Below are 25923 nucleotides of genomic sequence, written 5' to 3' on the forward strand. Positions count from 1 at the left end.
TTCTGCTATTGATGCCACTTCACACTTAGCCAACTTGTCTTAATCTTGGTCATGTGTTGGCAAGTAATTTCTTAAAAATTTATGTGTTCAAAAATTTTCTAGGCGTTGGGAAAATTTTGAAAAATAATTTTAAGTGTTGGATAATTTTTCTTACTTCCAAACCTTGTTAAACCTTCATTTATGGTGGACTTTGCCATGTGTTGTGCCATTTCACATTTATCTTTGGTAGATTTATTACTCTATCATGCCATTTTATCTCTCTTCTTGGCAAACTTTGCCATGCTTCATATCAAAATTACCTCATGCTTGGCAAAATTTATCACATTTCATGCAATCTTCTCCAAAGTGTCAAGGCGGACTTCATGATTGTTTTGCCATTTTGACCAAGTGTTGGGTGGACTTCATCATAGGCTGGACATTTTCTTTCTTGTGGTATGGCAAACTTGATGTGTTTCCATGCCATCTTGGGCAGACTTGGTTGTTGGTTGGACAATTTGCTTTCATGTGCTGGGTGAAATTGATGATTGATTGGACATTTGCATTCATGCCTTGGGTGGACTTCATAATAGCTTGGACAATCTTTGGCAGACTTGAACATGGCTTGAACACTTCTTGGTGGACTTCACCTTTGGTTGGACATTTTACTTTCTTTTCCTTGGCAGACTTGCTCTTCACCATGTCAATTTCTTCTAAGTGTTGGGCAGACTTCATGATTGGCAAGCCATTTATTGTTTGGGAGGTGGTGGAGTTTGACATGGCTTAGACATGGCCAACTCCCCTTGGGTGGATTTTTTCTTGCTTAGGGAATTTCCTTGACACTTAACCGAATTTTGAAATTTTATTCTCCAAGGTATCAACACTTAGCCAATTTTTTTGAATTTTTTCTCCCCTTGGGTGGATTTGCTACTTGAACAAGGAATTTTCCTCATGGTGGACTTGGAGATGTCTTGGACATTTCCCTTGGACATTCTCTTGGACATTCTCTTGGACATTCTCTTGGACATTCTCTTGGACACTCTCTTGGATGTTCTCTTGGACATGTTCTTGGACGTTCTCTTGGATGTTCTCTTGGACATTCTCTTGGACGTTTTCTTGGATGTTCTCTTGGACATTCTCTTGGACGTTCTCTTGGACATTTTCTTGGATGATTTTTTCCCTCAACAATTCATGTTTGTTTGGAACTTTTGGATAACACCTTGTCTGGAGATTTTCCCTTGCTTTTCATACTTGGAAGTACAAATTTTTGATTTTGAATATAGGAACCCTATTTCCATGACCTGAGTGACCCAATCCTAGGTCAACTTTCAAAAAAGCTAACAAAAATAAGGTGAAAAAGCTGCTTCTCGGATTGGTCCCAAAGTGCCAAAAATAAAAAAAGCAGAATCCCACAAAAATAGGAAGGTGTCAGAATTGACCCTAAGCAGTTGTGTTTTTGTCCTTCGGGCCTTCTGAGCACTTTGATGGTGTCCAAACACCGTTCTGAGCATGATTTCCTTAACTAACTTGGATGACCATCTAAAAACTCTAACTCCTCATTGTAAAAAGACTAGTGATTAGCAGTTGCGACACCAAGGCAAAACCCTAAAAAGAAAAAATAGGGGGTCCCCATTTGTAATGGGGCGATGTGTGAAAAGATCACAACAAGTAGGAAAGGTTTTCCTTATATTTTTAGGCATTCAATATAACTGACTTGAAGGAAAGACAAGGCCCTTAGCTGATGCTATTGATTTGTGCAAGCAACCATGTGAAATCCACTCCGAATTTTATGCACAGGGGCCTTCTAAACCCACCCTACAAGAGAGGGATAGATTTGTGCCCATGAATATGGGTGTCTCAAGCATGCCCTCTATGTAGGATTGTATAAAGCTTGAAAGTTCGAGTGTTATATGAGAAAGCTTAATGATGTTTAGTATTTTAATTGATGGTTTGTTTGTTTTGTAGGCATGAGGCAAGGGCAACACAATCAAGCATTCAAGAGCTATATTGGCGACATGAATAGATCAAGACCCCAAGGCATGAAGGAGAAATTACACTCACTACATGAAGAAAAAAGGTTGCCCAACATCATGATAGAGGATATCACAATGGTGCAAAGGAAGAAGTAACACTGCCTTATAGATTAGTACATTAGGATTCAAAACATCACCATGAAGATGAGGATTCAATAAGGACAAAAATTAGACAATCTTGAATTTCCTTAGAAAGTACAAGAAGAGGAGTCGGTGCAAGAGGACAACCCTGGTTATGCAACATTGAAGTACCCTCACACATTAACGCAAATAATTCAAATCTAAGCAAATATTTGTCCAAGGCATTTGAAGTTCAACATGAACAAAGGAAGGTGAATCATGTGCAACACATATTATACATCAACTATCATCAAGCTGAAATACTATGCAAAGATGGAAATTCTCAAATGTCAAGAGGATGGAAGAACGCTTGTGATCAGGAAGTAGATAGTTTCAAAAGAATTAATCAAAGTTAGAAAGATAGCTTGATAACCCAAGATGATACAATTTGGGAGTATGCCTCCATTACATCACATCTGCCAACTAGATAAAGTCATGTATCAAGAGATATGCCTCAATCACAAAGACCTTGTGATGATCTACATGTTGTGTACATTGAGGTGGCATCCTACTCATCATCAAACCAATCAAGTTCTTCCAAGTCAACATGTCCAAATACATTGAAATTGACTCATTCAAAGGTGGAGCAACTAACACATGACACTTCATCAAATATTATTTTATTTACCTAACCTCAATTCTTATTTGTTAGAATTCAAGAAGGATATGTGCTCCAAATGTTGTACTAATCTCATTGGTCAAGAAACAGTTTGTTGTAACAAACCCTAATTAGGGTTTCATTGTTAGATCTTGGCCATTGATTTGAGAATTGATTTGAGCCTTCAAAATATAATGAGACCTCTATATAAGGCTAAATGCTCTCATTTATAAAGGTTAATAGTTGATCAATGGTTGTTAGATAACAGTTAGCAGTAGAGTAGGAGGAGGAAGCTAGAGATTGTTGCGAAGACTTGTGGAAATAAATACTTGATTTCATTGAAGTTTTGGTAGATCTTTGTGTTGTTTCTATATGTTGCATGGTTTCTTGTTACTTCTCAAAGATTTATTGGAGTTCATTGATCATGGTGGATGCTTATGAAGATATTGTGATGAATTCCTTAGTTCATACTTTTTGTAGTTTGGTGATTGTAAGCTACAATGTAAAGTTAGCTTGAGCCTAATCATTGTGGTAAGTTTGATTGTGGATATTTGTTCAAGTTGCACCAGCATTGGGTATTTGAGTGATGTATTCGTGATGTGAAAACTTTCCATTTCATTAGAAGATTGCATCAAGTTTGTATAGTTGTTGTCATTACGGTAAAACAAAGCTTGAGTTTGAGGGAATTTGTCTATCTAAGTTTCATCCATCGTTATCATTGTTCTTAGGATTAGATTAGATCTCTAAACTTTTCATCTCTTTTGCCTTTTATTTTTCAAGCAGATAAGTTAGTTTCCATGTTCCAGGTGTTCATAAACATAAGTCCCTAGTTTTCATGTTCCAAGTGTTCATAAACGTAAGTCCCCTTGTGATTCCAACAATATCATATCAATTTCACTAAATCTATCCACAACATTTAAGTCACATTGTTTGCATTGTAAACCTTGGAGTCATCTCATTTGATCATGTTGTATAGCATATGAAGTTTCTTTGTTCAAGAGGGGATATAATACTTGGTATTTTATTCTATGTTCGAGGTGCATAAAAAACACATCAACATGTTCATCTAGGTATCATTGCAAATATATCTACTTGATTATATCATTTGTAATTGTCATTGAAAACTCTCTATAATAGGAATTGATTAAACAAATGTGGTGTATTTTATAGTTTCCTATTGGTTGTAGGATTAAACAATTTCTTTAAAAAAAAGTGGGGTGCATATTACAGTGTTATCAAAGCAATGTGTTGCCATCCTAGAGGGTTGGGTGTGCATGAATAACTTATGACATTAGAATAAATAAAGCAACCTAATACACAATCAAACCCTACCATTGAAGATCCACCAAAAATTGATCTGTTTGAGGGTGTTAAAAGGGTTGAAGTAAATATGGGCGACAAAGAGCATAAAGACCACCAAGAACAAGAATATATATCCTCAATGGTCTACCTAGAGGACAAAGTGAGTTACAACCGAATATAACTCAAATGTGTGCACTAATGGCACAACATATTATGGGCAATAACCATAACAATGGAAGGAACAAAGGACATGATAGGAACAATGGATATGAAGATGGTTCAGTCAATAACATGGCTACAAATCAGCGTACTAGGGCTGAAACAACCATCTCAAGGCCTCTAATTCCTAACTTTCCTCCAAGTAATAATCCTCAAGTTGAAAATAAACCAACACACCAAGAGTTACATGATCAAATTTTGCAAGATTGGAGAGATTTGGGTGTTGATTTCAAAATGTCTTTCTATGAGTACATGAATCTCATATTGAAACATAGGCCACATACAGGTGGAGGTGGTAGACCACATAATCAAGATTTGTAGAGGAAGGTTCGTAAATGTTCAATTCCCTATTATGATGAATTTGAAAAAACTACAACTAGGGCTTGGCTGCAGAAATTAGATACTTATTTTCAAGTTAATCCAATTCTAGAGGATGAGGCTATCAAATATGCAATGATTCATTTAGATGGTAGTGCTCATATATGGTGGTATCATGGAATGATTACATTGGGACACGATTAGATTGATTCATATGCAGAGTTCACTGAGATGCTGATTGATGGATTTGATAAAAGGATCCTAAATTACACTTTAAAGAGTTGACACAACTTAAGGAATGGGGTTTCGTTGATGCATACATTGTTGCTTTCCAAAGGTTATTAATTTTTGTAATTGATATTTCAGAAAGAGATTAATTGCATTACTCATAGATGAGCTATTAAATCCATTGCAAGGATGGACTAAGGCACTTAGTCCACCTACATTACAAGATGCAATTAAAAAAGAAAGAGACATGGAGTCCTCTACTTCAAAAAGGAAATTTCAGTCAAAGGGATTTTACATAAGAAGGATAAGGACAAGAAACATTTCCATAATAAATTCAATTGGTCCAAAAATGTGTTAACCAGGCTGGATAATTACTAACTCAATGAACTTAGAAGGAAAAAAATTATGTTTCCAATATAGGAAGTCGTTGGACCTGTCTCATAAGTGTGCTATTAAAGAAAGGCTAAGTAGATTGAGTAGTTTTTCAACAAATGAAATAACTTCACAAAAATTAGACTAGCAAACTGATTCAAAGAGTATGAGGAAGAAAGTACTACTAAGCAGCTAGAAAAGGAGTAGGGATGTGAGGGACCATTTTCCTAGCTTTCTAGTTTCTAGAAAGTGGTATCATTCAGAGTTAGGGGATTAGTTTGTGGATAACAAATAATCACTTTGATTGAAATAAGTGCCACACACAAGTTTATTGACAAAGGGGTTGTTTCCAGGAGAAGAATTAAAATCGAGAATTTTAATGGGTTTAAGGTAATGGTTGCAAATGGATTCACATTGACTTGCATAAAGAAGATTCCTAACCTAAGTATACAATTAGGTGGTTATGAAGTGGCATATGACTTCTATGTGGTCAACATAGGAGATATAGATGTGGTACTTCACATGCATTGGCTGCAATCCATTGGAGAGTTCTACTTGAACCTGCATACTATGGAGATGAGGTTTGAGATAGATGGTAAGAAGATAGTGCGCAAAGGCGTGTCAGATGGTGCACAAGGGTAGTGTCTTTCAAGAAAATGGAGAGACTAATTAGGCATGATTAGATAGAGTGGGTAGAAGAATGCATCATAATGCCTACAACCACAAAACAACAGAAGAATAGTTACCATCTAAGTATCTAGACTTTGTTGTCTAAGCACAACAAATCGTTTAGTAGTATACCTCCTAGAATACCACCTAAGAGAGGCATAGAACATGTTATAGAATTGGAGGGATCTAAACAAGTGGTTACCATGCCATATAGACATCTGAATAGGCATGAGGATAAGATAAAAAAAGCTATTACAAAGACACTTGATATGAGGCAATTAAGGCTAACCAAGAGTCCCTTTGCTTCTTCAATGGTATTGGTTAAAAAGTTAAGAAAAAAGATGGGGCAATGAGTATGTGCAAAGATTACAGGGTAATAAACAAGAAGACAATTAAGAATAGGCATTTCATCCCTTTGATTGATGAGCTTATCAATGAGTTGCATGGTGCTTGTTATTTTCTCAGAATTTATTTGAGATCGAGTTACCATTAGATTAAGATGTGAGAGGATGTGGAGAAGACTGAATTTAGGTGTCATTTTGATCACTTTGAGTTTTCAGTGATGCCCTTCAACTTAACCAATACCCTGGCCACTTTTAGTCTCGTATGAACTAGGTTTTCCGTAATCAACTCAATAACTTTGTTCTCATATTCTTTGATGATATTTTGATCTTCCACAAGACATGGGAGGAACATATGAGGCACCTTGATGAGGTATTGAGCATCCTTGAGAGGGAATTATTATATTCCAAGGAGTCTAAGTATGATTTTGGCATGATAGAGCTTTTCTACCTTGGCCATATCATTTAGCTCTGAGGGTGTGAAAGTAGATCCCAAGAAGATCAAAACAATTTTTGATTGGCCTACACCCATGAATCTCTCACAGCTCAAGGGATACTTTGGGTTATGCAGTTTTTATAGAAGGTTTGCTAAGGGCTTTTTACAGGTGGCAAATCTACTTATGAATCTGACCAAGAAGGGAGCTTATATTTGGTCAAATGTAGTGCAACAGTGCTTTGATCACTTCAAGAAATTTATGATCGCTTGCCCAATTTTAACTATTCTTGATTTATCCAAACCATTTGAGTTGGACTATGATGCTTCAAGAAAGGGAATAGGTGTTGTATTGAATTAGGATAAGCATCTGATTGCCTTTGAGAGCAAGAATTTGAGGGGCACCGAAAGGAGTTATTCTATATATGATAAGGAGATGTTGGCCATTATGGATGCTATGGAAAAATTCAGACCATACCTTGTGGGAGGCAAGTTCATTGTTAAGACTAACCACAATAATCCCAAATAGTTCCTCAACTCTAAGGACTTTAAAGATGGCCAACAAAAATGGATGAGTAGGCTTTAGGCATATGACTTTCACATTGTGCATGTCATAGGAAAGAAAAATGTTGTTGTAGACACCCTATCTAGGAGACCTCATTTATGTTATTTAGTAGAGAATACTACTAGATAATGAATTGTGTGTAGTGAACAAATATATAATAAAAATAAATTATTATACTTCATTGGAGCTGAGTTACACCTAGCTATCCCATATTGGGAACTCCATAATGAGCTATACATATCACAAAGATTGGGTAGTTCATCTTCAAATACTTTGAATCCTTTCCAATGGTCAATAATCAATATAGCCTTTGAAGGATTACACATACCTATCACTACCTACCAAAAAGAATGATTCATAGATTATACTAGCTACCATACCAAATAATGGAGGAGCCATACCAAGTCTAGGGCATCATACAACTTTGAGAGGGAGTTTGGAAATTAGTAGTTGTTGATTGGATTAAGCATACCTATCACTTTGATTAAAAGTGCATGGCAACTACTCATTCTTGTAAGGAAGCCATTTGAGTTAAGAATTTGTGTTAAGGTGTGGGGCTAATTCCAAGAGCTATTAGGATTATATGTGATAATCAAAGTGCCATATGTTTGGCAAAGAACTTGACCCTTCATGCAAGGATGGAGTATATTGATGTCTAATACCATTTTTCTCATAACATGTTAGAGGATTGGATGGTGATGCTCAAGAAAATCAAAACTATGCAAAATATTGCAAATACATTGATGGAGCCAATGAACATAGAAAAGTTCATGTGGTGCTATGATTCTATGGACCTCTTGGCCCTTAGAAATTAAATACATTAAATTTACATAGGCCATAGTAATAGGCCAATTGTGTAATATTTTTTTACTATCAATGTTTTGGGTTACATTATGTGGTCCATCATCAAGATAGTAGAGAGCTAAAGGAGGAGAATGATTGAATTGTTGACCTAGACAAGATAAAAAGAGAGGGGGAGGGGAGGGGAGGGGAAGTTGCACATGATTTGAGGTAGAAGGAATAAATTTTTCACGTGTATGAATAAGAGCATGTGAATATGTATATGCCTATATGAAAATGAGAAAAAAATTGAAGCAAAAGAAAATGATAAGATGAGAAGTATTAGAAATATATTAGTAAATTTAAAATTAGAATGACAATAAGAAAGAAATAGAAAAAAAATTAATACATATCAATTAATAATAAGATAAATTTATACAAATAATTAAATATGAGTTAGAAAGAACAAATGTGAACAAGATAAAATAAGAATGAGATATTAATAATAAATGAAAATATATAAATATTAAAAAAATAAGGAAAAAGAGAAAACAAGAAATTAACAATGAAGAGAATAGGAAAGAACAAAAATAAATTTACAAATATGATACATATGCATATATCTACATATAAAAAGAGAAGAAATACACAAAGATAAAAACCTAAATATATTTATTATTAACATCTAAATATATATATGACATATAATACATGCGTACATATATGTATGCATAAATATATAAATATGAAACATAAATACATACATACATGTCATATTTTTATATTTAGATTTGTATCTTTGTGTTTATCTTCTCTTTTTATATGTATATGTATTTATATATATCACATTAATAAATTTTTTTTTTCTTCTTTCCTCATTTTCTTCATTGTTAATTTATTTTCTCTCCTTGTTTTTTTTATATAAATGTATATTTTCACTTATTATGCATATCTCATTCTTATTTTAGCTTGTTCATTTTTGTTATTTTTAACTTATATTTAATTATTTTTATAAATTTAATTTATTCTTGGGTGATGTATTAAATTATTTTATTTTCTCTTTCTTTCTTATTGTCATTCTAATTTATATTTACTAATATATTTATCAATATTTCTCTTCTTATTCATTTTCTTTTACTTCTGATTTATTATCATATTCATATTTATTTAATTAAATTTGTGCAGATACATATTCACATGCTCCTATTCTTATACATGCTGAATTTATTCCTTCTCCCTAAATCATGCGCAACATCCCCTCCACTCACCCTTTCTTTTTATCTTGTCCAGGTCTACAATTCAATCATTCTACTCCTCTAGCTCTCTACTATCCTAATGATGGATCATAGAGTGTGACCCAAAATGTTGATATTAAACAAATCTTATACAGTTGAATCCAGAAACTACATGTCCCTAACAATTAGTTCATAAGTGTCCATACTACCTTTGCTCTTGCAATATTTTTGACAAGTGAGAGAATGTTATGAAATTTTTTTCAACCTTGCTCCTAATATTAAGTATATAAAGAATGTATTTTTCAGACCCTGATAGATATGACCTCAATTTTTGAGCAATAGAATTTATTTTCAGGTGAAACAAAAATTCCAAGTTGTTCAAGATTGCTTCCAACAATGTTTGTTGTGTATATCTTTTTGAACCCTACAATTAAAAAAAGGGGCCCGATAGCCTTCTAGATCAAAAGTTATGGCCTCCAAAAATTATGCTCTTACATTGGAAATGTTAAAAATATAAAAGACAGAAAAGAATTGTATGAGGGAGTTCGACTTGTTGACTAACTTATGATGCATGTTATGATTTGTCATAAAACATTTTTGAATGTAGTTAATAAAGATAAAATGGAAAGTCTAAGTTGCTGAGTGGATTATGATGAGCTTATGGCAGGAAGAAGGAATGTGCTATTTTTAGCCTATGGACTCATCTTGGGATTTGAGTGTTGGATTTTGTAATGTCCCCTACCCAATTAGCATAATTAATCTATTTCAATATACTAAAATTGATTGAGAGACTAGAATCATGAAGCTAGTCATTGTTATTCTTCAATTTATTAGTTATTAACAAGTGCTTATTTATCTTCCTCATTAGATGATTAATTTCATTATTCATAGTTTTTAAAATAGATATTAGACCCTGCTACTAATTCAGTTTTAAAGGAGAAGGGTGTATGTATGTTACCAAAGTGCTCAAAGACCAGATACAATAGGTTCCCTCAAAGTTTACATATCCAAGCCCTTACCTATCTCACAGAGGCTTCACTTAGTGAACCTGGGTTATATCACCTACGTTCATAGCATACTAAAGAATCCCCCTATTTTCAAATAATATTGCCCTAAACTCCTTTTTTTCCACCCCCTCCCAATACACAACCTGAATTAAAAGCCCCGCTATTTGCACAAAAAATATTGCATTTTTTCATAGCCCGAATTAAAACCCCCCCTATTTTCACTGATGGGCAATATATTGCACCCTCTTTTTTTGGATATGAAATTCCCCAATATGAACGCACATGATATGATATTGCCTATTTAGTGAAGCCCATGAGACCTATCTTGGGTCTATACCCTCAAGGCTTATGGGTCGTTGATCCCCACTTCATCTTGGGACTTAACCTATTGCTTGGGTTTAGACTGCCCCTCTTTGGAACATCTCATTCCCATCTTCTTAAGTACTAATAGTAATAACATGATTTAGACAATAAGTATAATAATTTCTTATGTATTATGAATGCATAGGAAATTAAGTATGACTGTCATACATATTGCAATCCATATTAATGTTACTATGAATTCTGTATAAGAACATTATCAGGCTTCATATATTAATCATACTTATTAAACACATCCCCATACATACCACCAAGAACAAGGGTGTTACTGCTTGTAACTTAATAACAATTATGATCTGATCTGATCGATGGTGATGACACTAGATGCTTTGATTCCTTCCCTTTATATCTCTCAATGTGAGGGAGAGGTCACACCTCTTCATCATCCATGCCCTTTGGCAAGAGACACACCCTTTCACCATTAGCACCTTTTGAAAGAGTGCAACTCTTGATTATTTCTGCCCTTTGAAAGGGACATAACCTTTCATAATTAGATCTACACTTCTTATTTAAATCCGATACATGCACTTCTGATTTCCAATTTATCCCCCTCCCAAATGAGGTTCTCTTCTCTCTTTTATATCTCATTGTTGAGGGAGTCACAACTTTTCCTTCCATGTCTTTTGACCATTCATCAACTTAATTAAATTTTAATTAATTATTTTAAATTATATTCTTTTATATTTTAATTTAATTTTTAATATTTAAATTTTATTATTATTATTATTTATTATTAAATTCTATTTCAAAGTGGGGACATTATAGATTTCTAACTAGGGACTTGGATGCCACATTTTAGATGGGATTTTGAATTTTTCTCATGTTTTCTTTATCACCATTTGATGGTTCCTATATTGTTTCTCCTATTCATTGGGTTCTTGAGATGGAGGTAGGAATAGCTAGTTTTGTGAGTACTATTATGCCAAAATTACTCCAAATCCCCAGTTGATAATACTCTTGTAAAGGTTTTGTTTGTAAATGCATTGTAAACATGTTTAGATTACTGAATAATACATTGATTTAATTTTCAGTGTAGAAATTCTGTTGAAAGGGTTTTCCCACATACACCTATATTATGATATGATTTTGTTTGTGTTTATATATGTTTCTTCTTCCTATAATTGTAAGAATCTAAAATTTAGACACATAGAAGCTTTACTGCATACCTTCTTTTCTTTCAATGCCATTAAACTACACCACTGGCTGCCACTATATGTTAAACTTCTCAACATTAAACATATCACATTTAATCTAAATCATAGTACTGGGAGACGAAGGGATCTGCATCCTATTACTAGTGCAAGAATGGCCATGTCATTTCAAACCAAGGGTACAAAAGTAAATGAATAAGGGTTCAGCTTTGTTGTATATAAATATTGTCACGGAAGATGTGGGTAAGGACAAGGACAGGGTCCTTGTCTGTATATTAGTCTCATGGTGACTATACCTCTCTAAATTTATGTCTCTTGATGCTGGAAAGAGTTCTAATTAGCAGACCATACAGAGAAGAGTATTAAAAACTCACTTGCAATGACATGACTTTAACTTGTACTACCAAGAAAATAAAAAGTTCAAAATTAAGAGCTGCAAGATGAGGGAGAAGTATATTCTTTAGATGGATAAACGGTGAGAGTCCAAGCGAGTGTCTTATAGTATTGGTAAAAGGAAACATGTCATACCTCAGACTCCAGGCAGTTACATGCAGCTTCAAGACAAGCTTCCAATGCTCTAAATTCAAATGGCAAAACTTTTGCACCACTTGCAATGGCATTCATCTCCGACTTCAAATCATCAATTTTTGTATCAGGTCTCTCTAAAAAAGTGTTTTCATCTGGAAGCCCCATATCCATGTCACCGTTTGCTCCTTCCTTTATGCAGTAAAATGAATCCAATAAAAATTAAATTAAAACTACAGGAAACAGAAGTATTCTGGCAAACTGGTAAACTTATTGCAGTTTACTTCATAAATAAAGGATTTTAGACTATCGGCCCTTATGCTGTACTGCCATTTCGAGGTATATAATGAGATTTTTGACTGAAAAGATTTTTATCAGAGATTCTAACATCATTACTCTATACCATTAAATTAGTTTTTGTGTGGACAAAACATGTTGCTTCACATGCAGAAAGATTATAAAGAAGCTAAATGAGAGAGAAGGGGAAGAGAGAAGAGCATTTGAGAAATACTCAACTATATTCCTTCTATCGTCAATAACCAACATTCCTCCTATCATATTATCATCTGCTAACGACAAGGCTGAAGCAGGGAGCCATTTTATGATTCAAATAAAATGACACATGAACCCCTTAAACATATTTCAGAAGCTTCGCCCTCCTTTAAGAAAATTGATATCATAAAAGATTCCAAAATTAAGTTTTCTCTATCTCTGTATTGAAAGCTATTTATGTCCACATTATTATTTTTATATACAATGTGTATCTTAAAATGCCAATTTTATGTCTTTTAATCCCATTTAAACTTAGTGAGAAATTGACGAAGAATATTCGTAAGTTTTGTATAATCTAATGTTTCTTATCAAGGATCATTAAATGTTATTATCGCCTGTTCTACAAATAATCTTTTTTATGAGACATTTTTTTTTTCTAAATTGCCAATTCAAGTATGGTGGGAGGTACAATTCGCATATGACAGTTTGACAATTTCTTTCTTTATATATAATCAATTTAAAATGAGTAATAAATAAAATATTTAATAAAGTCAAACACAAAATAAAATAAATAATAAAATATATTTAAAATATTTTTAATATATAATAATATAAATAATAAATATATTATAATAAAATTTAATCTAAATATTTTAAAATATTAAATTTTAATATATTGAATATAAAATAAAAATAAATATTTTTCATTAATGAGGTTTGGAAGGTTGATCTTTCTGGTAACTCGTATAATGGTGTAACATGGCAAAAAAATCTGATGTTGATTCGATAAAAGTCAATTTCGATGGTGCATCTAATCCTGACTCGAATGATGTTGGTTGTGTGGCTAGAGATCATAATCACATTATCCTTAGTGAGAAGTGTAAACATTTGAGAGAAACAACAAACAAAGCTGAATTCTTAGGAACCCTGTTAGGTCTAAAATGTGGTATAGAGTTGAAAGCAGACCACTTGCACCTAGAAGGAGACTCCCTTTTGCAATTCGGCGAAATTCGACCCCTAATTGGAAGCTCATAAAATGGTTAAAGCCTATCTGGGAGATGATAGGTAAATTTGGTAGAATTCAAAATCACCCATGTATATTGTGAAGGCAACACGCTGATTGATAGCTTGGCGAAGTTGGCAGCTGGGTAAACATTCATTGTCAGGTCACACATTTCCATCGGGTGGTGTCATTTCTCATTTTTTGGTGGGAGGATGATGATGGGATGGGAAGCTATGTTTTTTTCATTACTGTCCTGGCAATTGGGCATGCAACCTAAGTCCAAGGTCATTTATGGGTAGAGTGTTATACCATTTCATTTATTTCATCATTGACTTCATCATTTTTGGTATGCACTTACAAACTGGAGGACGTAGGATTTGTTTCAATCATGGGGTGAGGGGTATGTGTTGGTCGATTGTCTAGCCAATGCATTGATTGAGAGTCATATCAAGCAGCTTAAGTGTGCAGTGTTTCGGGGTAGTATGCACTAAATCCAATATCTCGTCAACCTTAGATATGGGGATTATTGTTTCAATGGGATGGTACAATAAATCATTAAGAGGTCTCGATTTTTTAGGAGTAATGTGTGTAAAAGGATCTTTGATAGGTTAAAAGTGATATTTATGCTCCTTAGCGTTTGCAGATGAGTCACCTTTCTCGGAGATTGAGAGTTTGTGGGTAGGCGACTGTCATGGATACGCCATTGCATTTGGTCTATAAGAAGAGACAGATGTCGTTTCTTGGCAAAATGACAGAAAAAAGGGTTGAAATCTGTATTTAAATGGAATCATGGCATAGTAATTCATGCTATAGGGTGATTCTCAGATCTATGAATTTCTAAGGACGAATCACATGCATAGAGTCAACACAGATGTTCCTGCAGTACTTTTGGAAACCTTGTCGGATGTGGGTGAATCAAAAGAAATGGCTAGATCTTTGTGCCTTAAATCGATCAGAAATGTTATTTGGGAAAGATTGAGGATGTTTTAGAGAACGTTGGTCCAAACAAATGAATACCATTACTAGAAGACTACTATGTCATCCGACGTTGGGGTAGAGAGGTGGGAAAGCTTCCACTAATCAACTTTGAGGAGCCATCTTTCCTTCCGTTGAGGAAAGTTGCAGTTGAGCATAATGTCCTTTTTATCAAGGGAATGTTGGGTCTGGTCCTTGGTGGTGAAGCAGTTTGGTTGTAGAATTACATGGTAGTTGAAGGCTTGGTGAGCGATGGACAAGAGGAAGGGGAATTTGGTGTAGACATTAAGGAAGAAGAAGCTAATTCTAGGATATGACGACGTTGTAAGAGGTGGAACTTGCTACTCATGTGGACTGTGGACCAGATTGACTAGTGAAATCCAAGGTGGTGTCTCAAAAATGTGGGAAGACTAGCAAATTAATCCTAGTGCTATGTTATGTTGTGTTTTCCTCGTGATTATTGCTTGGCTTTTAATGTTAATGCTCTAATGGTAGTTAGTACAATTACTGGGTCTCCATTTTTATCTTGGAGACATTTTATAGCATAGTTGAAGACTTGTTAATAGGTGATTCTTTGTTAGGAGTTAATGGATCAGATCATTTTCAAATGGGCGGGCAATGTCATAGATTATTTTTTTATATTAATAAATGAGTGCAACCTCTAGCTACTATTAATCAATAAAAAATAACCAAATATCAAATAGATTGATTTAAAACATAAAGTATAAATATATAAAATTTTATTTGAAAAAGGAAAAATAAAAATAAAAACAAAACTTTTAGAAAGCTGAAGGTAAAATAAAAATAAGTATAAAACTTTGGAAAGCCAAAGCTTTTTCTTCCATTGCAAATAGAGACAAGAGAGTCATCCTAATTATCTCCCTAATTCAATAGCTTCCTTCACTCCTAAGTCCTCCAATCATCCATCTAAAAGTATCTCATCTTCTCAATCCACTTTGGGTCCCTATGTCCCACAATCCAAAATCACCCTTCCATCTAATTTGAAATCCACTTCTCCAAAACTCCATCACCCTTCAAGGTATGTGCCAATGTTGATTTTGCCAAAATTTCCATCCACTTATCCACAAGTCTTCCATCATACCATCCAACATCCAAAATTCATTCCCCATACTTCTCCTTTAATCCAATTCTTTGTATAAATCCTTATCCTTCTCCATTTCCCCAATGCCTATGAGGATACTTCCAATTGTGATGGTCTACTATAGAAAATATTCTATACACCATATGTGGAACTAGATGCTTAAGTTCTTCCTCCATAATCCATCCACTATCTTCTTTACCCACTTATCAACATCTTTATCTTCATCCCTTTCTATTCCAAAAAAGAAAATAATTAAAAAAAAATTAGAAATTAAAAAATAAAGAGAAATCATGCATCCAATGGTGAAAAATGCTTCTTGTGGTGCCTTAGGAAAGTACAATGATGAAAACCTAGAAAAAAAAATCATGTGTTATCCTCCATCTTATTGCACTCTACACTTGAGGGCAAACTTCATCCATCTTATCTACCACATTCTATCCACAACCTTCACTATCACTCATCTCCTATCCATCACCCTTTCTAAGTACATCCTCCTTCCTTTGGTCTTGACAAGGCTAAGAATCTTGATAACCATCATGTATCTTATCTACCTCACCTTATCCACACTTTCCATTCCATATCTCTCATCCTATCTTGTTTCATCCTATCCAAATGCATCCTCCCTTTCCATCCCTCGATCTTAATAAGGCTAGAAGATAGATATTCATACATACATTCATATCTTATTCACTTGATCTTTGATCATTACACCATACTCCTCCATCATATCTAAATAGATCCTCCCTTTTCACCTTTGATCTTGATAGGGCTAGGGGTAAAATATCCATACACCATCCATGCTATATTACCTATCATATGATTCCTTCCATCCCATACTATCACAAACCTTATTTTCTTTAGTTTATTGTTTAACAATTTAAATGATTTTGGATTTATATTTAGGGTGTGAAGACAAAAAAAATCATTTCTTTTATGTATTGGCTTATTGTTTTTCTCATGTGTTACATAATTTCCGTAATTAGAAAAATTTAAAATGACTATATTTTGTTTCACAATAGTTTTAGTTAGATAATATAAATAAATTAAAACTAAAATTAGATCTTGAAATATTATTATTGTAATATAATAAAAGATATATAAGTAGATAATTGGAAAGAAAATATTGTATTTAATTAAATTTATTGTGTTTTTAAAAAAAAAGTTTTTTCTAATAGATAAACAACTATAATTTTTTTTAAAATAGTCTTCTATTGTAGTAGTTTATGTGTTTATTCTATGATAGGAACTAAATTCCTTTATAAAAAAAGGTGTATCTTGTTTCTCAATAAAACCATGTTTACTCGCAACATGCTTCAAGATTATCACATATGTCTATGTTTGCAATGTCATTTGTAGTTCCTACAATTCTTAGTGCTAAATAGAAGTTGTGTTTCATACGTGCTATCATAGGTGGTGCCTTTTAGCCATATATTTGTCAATTTATTTCTCTTTAACATTTCTAAAGCTTTATCACAAACCCATGCTATGCATTTCATGCAATCATTCTTTGCTTCTTTCAAACAACTAGCAAATCATGATGGATGACACAAGTAAGGGGGATGATAGAAAAGGTTGTGGAATTTGGATTCATGATTGCCACTTGTGTTTTATTAGAGAGCTAAAGAGAGAGATAGAGAGGGAAACACACATATAGAGAGAGATAGATGGATAGAGGGGAAGAGAGAGGTATAGAAACATAGAAAATAAACGAGAGAGAGGTGGAATAGGGATATATATATGAAAAAAGATATAGAGAAACAAGAGACCAACTTTTGATAAAATATGTGTTGGACATTGCTGCTACTAGGATATGTTGTTGTCATTGATGTCAACATATTCCTACTTTGATGATTGCATATTGGTTTATTAGGATTATGGTTTGGTGTATGGAGTATCTATAGTATCACTATATTCTTCTGCATTGTTTTTGGTGATCCAGGAAGCGTAATTGATAATATCATATGATCTGGTTTTATAGTTTGTTTTTCTGATCAGTGCTTTGTAGAGTTCAATATTTCCTCTGGTATATTTTGTTATGATCAAATCTCAATTTGATTCTTTGGGAGATTGTTTGGGATGGTCATGTGTATCTTCATTTCAGATGGTTCGTAGTTTGGTGCTCTGCAAGTTATCTTTCTTCGTGACAGTTGTTGTTGTTTGAGTGTTCTTGAGTTTCAGACATTGACAGAAGAAGATTTGATAAGTAGTGTTGGCGCAACTGTTTCTGATGGTTCTAACGCGCTTGTTGGTGTTTCCTAATTGTGTCCTATTTATTTTGACGATCTGCATTGATTGTTGTGCAAGTTCTTGGTGATTTTGTTGAACCGGTGATGTTCTTCGTGTTATGTAGTTTTCTTGGTGGTGTAGCGTGTTGCAGTCAATATTGGTGTGATTTCTAGTGGTATTGCGTGTTTGGAGATTTGAATTAGGTCCATGCTATGTCATGTATATCATTATATTGGTCCGGTGGTCGATCTTGTATCGTGTGATGTAATTTTGTGATTGTGAGTTGAGGGTTTAGCTGACCTTGTTGTCAAGGTTGATGAATTGTATAAATAGGTGGTATTGTCATGTAATTTTGGTATCAAGGATATGTCTGCATTATCAGAGAGAGGTGCATGTGTGAACAAGTGATTCATCCTTTGACATTGTGATTGAGAAGAGATTGGTGTTGCAAAGCAGACAATTGTGCTTAACCGGATCTATCATCAGGCATTTGGAGATGCTATTATTGCAGTTCATTCCTTTCGGATTGTAGTCTGAATCTTATTGTAATTCAGTGAGACTTCCCTGAGGTTTGTAGCCTTCCGGGTCATTATCTTTTGAGCAGTGAGCTCTAGGGAATGTTCCTAAATGCATGTGTATTCCCTATTGTAATATTTACACATACTACTGCAGAGTATCATCTTATTGTGGGTAGGTTCCCCCTGTGCTTTTTTCCTGAACTGCATTTTCCATGTCAAAATATTGGTGTTGTGCTATCAATTTTCTTATCTTTGTTATTGCTGCAGTTTATCAGATCTATTTTTGTGGCTAATTTTTTAGATCTGGTGAAAAGCGATTCACCCCTCCTCTCAGTTTTCCTTCATTGTTGTTGCCAACAATACGTTTTTGGTGATCTAGGAAGCTTAATTGATCACATCATATGATCTAGTTTTGCAGTTTGTTTTTCTGATCAGTGCTTTGCAAAGTTCAGTATTTCCTTCAGTATATTCTGGTGTGATTAGATCTTGATCTGAGTCTTTGGGAGATTGTTTGGGATGGTCTTGTGTATCTTCAATTCAGATGGTTCGTAGTTTGGTGCTCTGCAAGTTATCTTTCTTCATGATAGTTGTTGTTGTTTGAGTGTTCTTGAGTTTCATACGTTGACATATGAAGATTTGATAAGTGGTGTTGGCACAACTATTTTTGATGGACGTTCTAACGTGCTTGCTGGTGTTTCCTAATTGTGTCCTATTTATTTTGATGATTCACATTGATCGTTGTGCGAGTTCTTGGTGATTTTGCTGGACCGGTAATGTTCTTCATGTTATGCATTTTCTTGGTGGTGTAGCGTGTTGCGGTTGATCTTGGCATGATTTATGGTGGTGTTGCGTGTTTGGATATTTTAATTAGGTCCATGCTATGTCATTTATATCATTATATTTGTTCGGTGGTCGATCTTTGTATCGTGTGATGTAATTTTGTGATTGTGAGTTGAGGGTTTAGCCGACCTTGTTGTCAAGGTTGATGAGCTGTATAAATAGGTGGTATTGTCATGTAATTTTGGTATCATGGTTGTGTGCATTAATAGAGAGTGGTGCATGTGTGAACAAGTGATTCATCCTTCGACATTGTGATTGAGAAGAGATTGGTGTTGCGGAGCAAACAATTGTGCTCGACCGAAACTGTCATCAGGCATTTGGAGATGCTATTATTGTATTTCATTCCTTCTAGATTGTAGTCTGAATCTTATTGTAAGTCAGTGAGACTTCCCTGAGGGTTGTAGCCTTCCGCGTCATTATCTTTTGAGCAGTGAGCTCTAGGCAATGTGCCTAAATGCATGTGCATTCCCCATTGTAATATTTACACATACTACTGCAGAGTATCATTTTATTGTGGGTAGGTTCCCATTTTGTTTTTTCCTTAACCGAGTTTTCCACGTCAAAATCTTGGTGTTGTGCTATTAATTTTCTTATCTTTGTTATTGATGCAGTTTATTAGATTTGTTTTTGTGGTTAATTTTTTAGATCCAATGAAAACTGATTCATCGCCCCTCTCAGTTTTCCTTCATTGTTGTTGCGAATAATATATTTTTGGTGATCCAGGAAGCTTAATTGATCATATCATATGATCTAGTTTTGCAGTTTGTTTTTCTAATCAGTGCTTTGCAGAGTTCAGTATTTCCTCCTGTATATTCTAGTGTGATGAGATCTAGATCTGAGTCTTCGAGAGACTATTTGGGATGGTCTTGTGTATCTTTATTTTAGATGGTTCATAATTTGGTGCTCCACAAGTTATCTTTCTTCGTGATAGTTGTTTTTGTTTGAGTGTTCTTGAGTTTCAGACGTTGACAGATGAAGATTTGATACGTGGTGCTGGTGCAACTGTTTTTGATGGATCTAATGTGCTTGCTGGTGTTTCCTAATTGTATCCTATTTATTTTGACGATCTGCATTGATCATTTGTGCGAGTTCCTTGCGAGTTTACTGAACCGGTTTCTTCATGTTATGTGGTTTTCTTGATGGTGTAGCGTGTTGTAGTTGATCTTGGAGTGATTTCCGGTGGTGTTGCATGTTTGGAGATTTGAATTAGGTCCATGCTATGTCATGTATATCATTATATTGGTCTGGTGGTCGATCTTTGTACCGTGTGATGTAATTTATGATTGTGAGTTGAGGGTTTAGCCGACCTTGTTGTCAAGGTTGATGAATTGTATAAATAGGTGGTATTGTCATGTAATTTTGGTATAAAGGTTGTGCTTGAATTATCAGAGAGTGGTGCATGTGTGAACAAGTGATTCATCCTTTGACATTGTGATTGAGAAGAGATTGGTGTTGCAGAGTAGACAATTGTGCTTAACTTGAACTATCATTAGGAATTTGGAGATGCTATTATTGCAGTTCATTCCTTTTGGATTGTAGTCCAAATTTTATTGTAAGTCAATGAGACTTCCCTAAGGGTTGTAGAATTTTGGATCATTATCTTTTGAGCAGTGAGATCTAAGTAATGTGCCTAAATGCATGTGTTTTCCCCATCGTAATATTTACACATACTACTACAGAGTATCATCTTATTGTGGGTAGGTTCCCATCGTGGTTTTTCCCTTAACTGAGTTTTCCACACCAAAATATTAGTGTTGTGTGCTGTGCTATTAATTTGCTTATCTTTGTTATTGTTATAGTTTATCAAATCTATTTTTGTGGTTAATTTTTGAAATCTAGTGAAAAACTGATTCACCCCCTCTCTCGGTTTTCCTTCATTGTTGTTGCCAACAATATGTTATACCAAAGATGAAACATGTCCACGAGGATCTATCTTTTTGTCTCCCTCTCTTTCCTTCTTTTTTCCTCTTTGTCTCTCTTTTCCTCTTTTCCTTTCTCTTTATTTATTCATCTCTCACATTAGCTATTTTTCATATCTCACTTTGTTAGGACTAATTGAGTCTCCTTAGCTGCACGAGGCATTCATAACTTGGTATCATTCCTATCCTTGATAATTGTATCACATTCTTGTATACTAGGTTGTGTTGTGTATGCTCAATGTATGGTGTGAGTGTAAGCCTATTGCATTCTTATTTTCATTGCTTGAGTGTATTGGCCTTGTGACTATCTCCACAAGCATGGTGGGATGGATCTATGGGTACCACATGGTCGGGTGGAGTTGCACACCATTGCTAGAGTTCGGTGGACTTGTTGAGAGCACTTTGGATAAGTACTTCACTTGAACCTCAACATTTGACCTTCTACACCCTTCTTCATTTGAAGTGTAATATGAATATAATTTGATATAGTCATTGTAATTGATATTGAAATGTATATTGAGAACACTCTAAGTAGAGATCGATGTAATGAAACATATTGATATGATTAGTGTAGACTATAGTGGATCGATGTTGGAACCGACCACCAAACATGACTATGCAAGTTCTCATTTGATTCTATAATAAGATGTTATCATAGGAAAACTTCATTTGGTGCTTTAAAATGAACTTAGATATATTCTTCATAGTTTAGAAGATTTATTTAGTCATCTCTTATTGTGAGCATAAGACATTGATCAAGACTTTGTAAGATTGAGTCCTTTAGAGCCAATTCAAGCTTCATTTGAACCATTTGACAAGTGCTTCTTGAGGTCCAATTATGGATTTTAGTTGTGTTAGACTATTTTGTGTCCATGTGTGATGGTTGTGGGTTGATTTTTGGAAAAATGAGTCTACTCAAACTTTGCCTTGTCTCGTAGGAGCTAACCGATGACTTAGTGTCACTCAACTTGACTCATTTTCATACTATTTCACCATTTTCTCCCAATTCTAAGATTGTATGCATATTTCAACTTCACCAAGGAGTTTAGGGTGTCTGAGGATTCATACAACCCATTTAAGAAGCTCACTAGTTTTGGATAAATATGTATCTTAGGGACGTTAGCACAAGTTCACCAGTCCAGGGGACACTACCACGTCTACAGAATGTGAATGCATTCTACAGATAGATGCATTATTCAAGGATACTTGTGTACCATACTAGTATCCTCAATCTACGATAGTTTCCTCTCAAGGCACTTGTGCAGACTCGCTCCAGTGTCATGGACACTTGTGCAATCTAGCTCTAATGTCCTCAAATGTGTAAGTGTCCTACCCATTTGACCCCATTTTCAAAGTGTTATAAAGATAGTAACATCAAGGATCCCTCAAAGAAGTCTTCAATATGTTTTGAGTGAGTTTGGATGGTGTCAGGGGTGTCCATTTGTAATTAGGGTTTCACCAAAGCCCATCTATGACACCTAGGAGATAACAAATTGTCCTTTTTACTATTTTGAACTTGGCAACTTGAGGGATGGTAATGTGTTATCCTAAACACTGCTTAGAAATTTTCCTATGGTTTGGAGAACTTTTTCCATACTCATTTAAATTTTTGAGTGTTTAGTCTTTTTCTTGTACATAGTTGGTAAGCTATGATTTTACCTAATCTTGAGGTTCGAGCATTGTTCGTGTATACGCTATGTATGTTCACAATTAATTAGTTTTAAAAAATTCATTTCTGTGTATTTCTTGTATGATTTTCTCATATCATCTAGGGTTCCTTGGTGGGGCATTACAAGACCTCCATACATCACTTTGTCTTTAACTTGTAAATGATTTCATCTTTTTTTTTTAGTGGAGTTTTCTCCCATAGGGGTTTCTCCTCTTCTCCATTTGTGAGAGATTAATTGCATGATTATTTGTGCATGGGTACCTAACATGGCCTAGTTGTTGGGACCCATAGATAATTTTCATATTAGTCTTGTATCATTTGCATAATAATTTTGTTGAACCCGTGACAAGAGTGAGAGGGGGGCGAATCAACCTAGAACACTTCTAAATTGATCTAACCAATATTAAGTAATATTTAACAACAATACCAAAAATATCAACTATCAACACATGAACACCATATTTACGTGGAAAACCCAACAAGAAAAAACCATGATGAGAATCATACTTACAATATAAATAAAATTGATTACAATGTTTTAGGCTCACTGCCAAGGAGCATTATGCACCTAATGGAATTGCAGGACTAAGGTGCACTACCTTAGGGAAAGACACATAGACTTGCACAATTAAGGCACACTGATTCAAGGCAAGATACACAGAAAGTTTCCAAGAGACTCACCATCTTTCGACAATAGAGAGAATAGTAAAACTGAAATGAGAGGAATCTCCTGATCATGAATTTTCCTTGAACCTCTATGTCAAGTGACCAATATCATGGCAAACACATCTGATAACACTCACTGTCTCATCGTACTATCACACTAAATAATCACTGTCAAATCTATTCACAATCCTCCATTCATGGATATGTACTTCTTCTAATCAACTTCTAAAGATTTATCATCTTTTCTTAACTTACAACCAAGAACTAAGCAGGTTGCAACTGGTTTATAGTTCTCTATTTCAAACTTCTTTAGCATCTCTTTGACATACTTGGCTTGAGAAATAAAAATTCCATCTTCTAACTACCTAAATTTCAAACCAAGAAAGCATGACAACTAACCAATCATTGACATTTCAATTTCCTTCTACATCTCTTCTACAAGATCCTTGCATAGATCATCATTTACTCCAAATATAATATCATCACCATAGGCAACAATAATCAACAGTTTGTCACCTTCAATTTTAAAGTAAATATTGTTGTCACCAATACCTTTACTATTTAAATTTTGCTGTAATATATATCTATCCAATCTAGCACACCAAACCCTAGGTGCTTGTTTGAGTATATAATGTCTTCTTCAATCTGCAAACCCTATCTAGAGCTTTCGACAACTTGAATTCATCTAGTTGTTAAACATATTCTTCTTCTTCAAGTTCTCCATTTAGAGAGGCCAACTTAACATCTATTTGATACACCTTAAAATTCTTGTATAAGCATAAAAAGTAAGAAACATTCTTATAGCTTCCATCCTAGCTACTGGAGCAAAAGTTTCCTCAAAATCAATTCCTTCAACTTGTGAATTATCTTTACATACCAACCTTTCTTTGTTCCTTGTGACTTGTCCTTGTTCATTTAGCTTATTTTGGAACACCCACTTAGTTCCTATCATATTTTTGTCCATTGGTCTGGGTACTAGTTCCCATGTTTATTTTCTTTGTATTTGATCGAGCTCTTCTTACATTGCCTTTACCCAACTATCTTCTTTGATTTCTTCCTCTTTAGAATTTGGTTCCACTTATGAAAGAAAACCATAATTTTCTTGCTCATTTTTTTTTGGAACTCTTCTTCTTGTCCGAACACCTTTTTTTTATCTCCAATAATCTAATCTTTTGAATGGTTCTTTCGCACATATCTAGTTGGAGTCTTGTACACTTTCTCATGTTCTTCTTCTGCTTCATTTATTTCTTTTTAATTTTTGTCTTCCAAATCTACCTTCTCTTCTGCAACAACTGGAATAATCTCAAATTGAGTCTCTTGTTCAGGTTCAGAGGCAATTCGACCCCATTCTTCACATACTTTTACATTTGTACTTTCCACTGTCTCAGACCTTCAACATAATAAAAATCATCAGTTTTATGCTTACCATCAATTGTAATTCTTACTATCCCACAAATGGGTGCATCTTCCTCTCCTACAATTTTTTTTTATCCTCCATACTACTTCTCAAGATTAATGAACTTTTCTTTATCACTGATCATATGATTTGAGCATCTAGAGTCAATGATCCAAGCTTTGAGTTCTACTATGGCATGCAATGTAGTCTTTTCACTTAATTTGTGTTGTTCTTCACTTCTTCTGGTCTTCTAGACATTTCCTTATTCTTTTCTTCTATAGCTATAAATAGAGATTCTTCATTCGAGTCATCACCATCTTCATTCTCAGATGATTTGTCTCCATAGAACATAAGCTCCTTTTTCCTTTATCTCTATCATTTATCCTTTTCTTTGTATATCAAACATTTTGTGTCTACTTTTATTCTCATCATCTTCAGATCTCTTATAATCTTCCTTATACATTTGTGTATAATGACCAATTGTACCACAATTAAAACATTTCATAACTAACTTACCTTTGTATTTTTCGGCTCCTCTCTTTAGTCTTCTAATAAAGTTTTCTTTGATCTCATCCATATTTTCACTTGCTTCCAGTTCATCTTCATCTATCTTTGCAACATTGAATGTGACCTCTTTTCTTTTTCTTTTGATATATTCCATCTCTAATATTTCATAGGTAGATAATGACCCAAGGAGTTGACCAATTGTATACTTATCTAAATCATGACATTCTTCAATAACACACTTCTTTGGCTTGTAGGGTTTAGGTAGAGTTAGCAAAATATTTCTCACAACATTACCTTCTTATATCTTTCAACCAACACTTTTGATAGCATTTACAATCTCATTCACCCCGTGTATGT

At 34.4% G+C, this 25923-nt stretch overlaps 1 protein-coding gene across 1 annotated transcript in view; it reads right to left on the reverse strand.

The window, feature by feature from the left end:
• LOC131049284 (magnesium transporter MRS2-3) overlaps positions 1–25720 on the reverse strand; it is a 152364-nt gene extending 126644 nt beyond the window's left edge. Inside the window, exons 1-3 of the mRNA XM_059212619.1 lie at positions 25576–25720; positions 24939–25042; positions 12257–12445 (exon numbers count right to left, since the gene is read on the reverse strand). Of these exons, the coding sequence (XP_059068602.1) occupies positions 12257–12445; positions 24939–25042; positions 25576–25720 (438 nt within the window). The remainder of the gene's footprint in view (positions 1–12256; positions 12446–24938; positions 25043–25575) is intronic.
• Between the last annotated feature and the right edge of the window lie 203 nt (positions 25721–25923).

Source organism: Cryptomeria japonica, chromosome 10, assembly GCF_030272615.1.
Source record: "Cryptomeria japonica chromosome 10, Sugi_1.0, whole genome shotgun sequence".
NCBI lineage: Eukaryota > Viridiplantae > Streptophyta > Pinopsida > Cupressales > Cupressaceae > Cryptomeria > Cryptomeria japonica.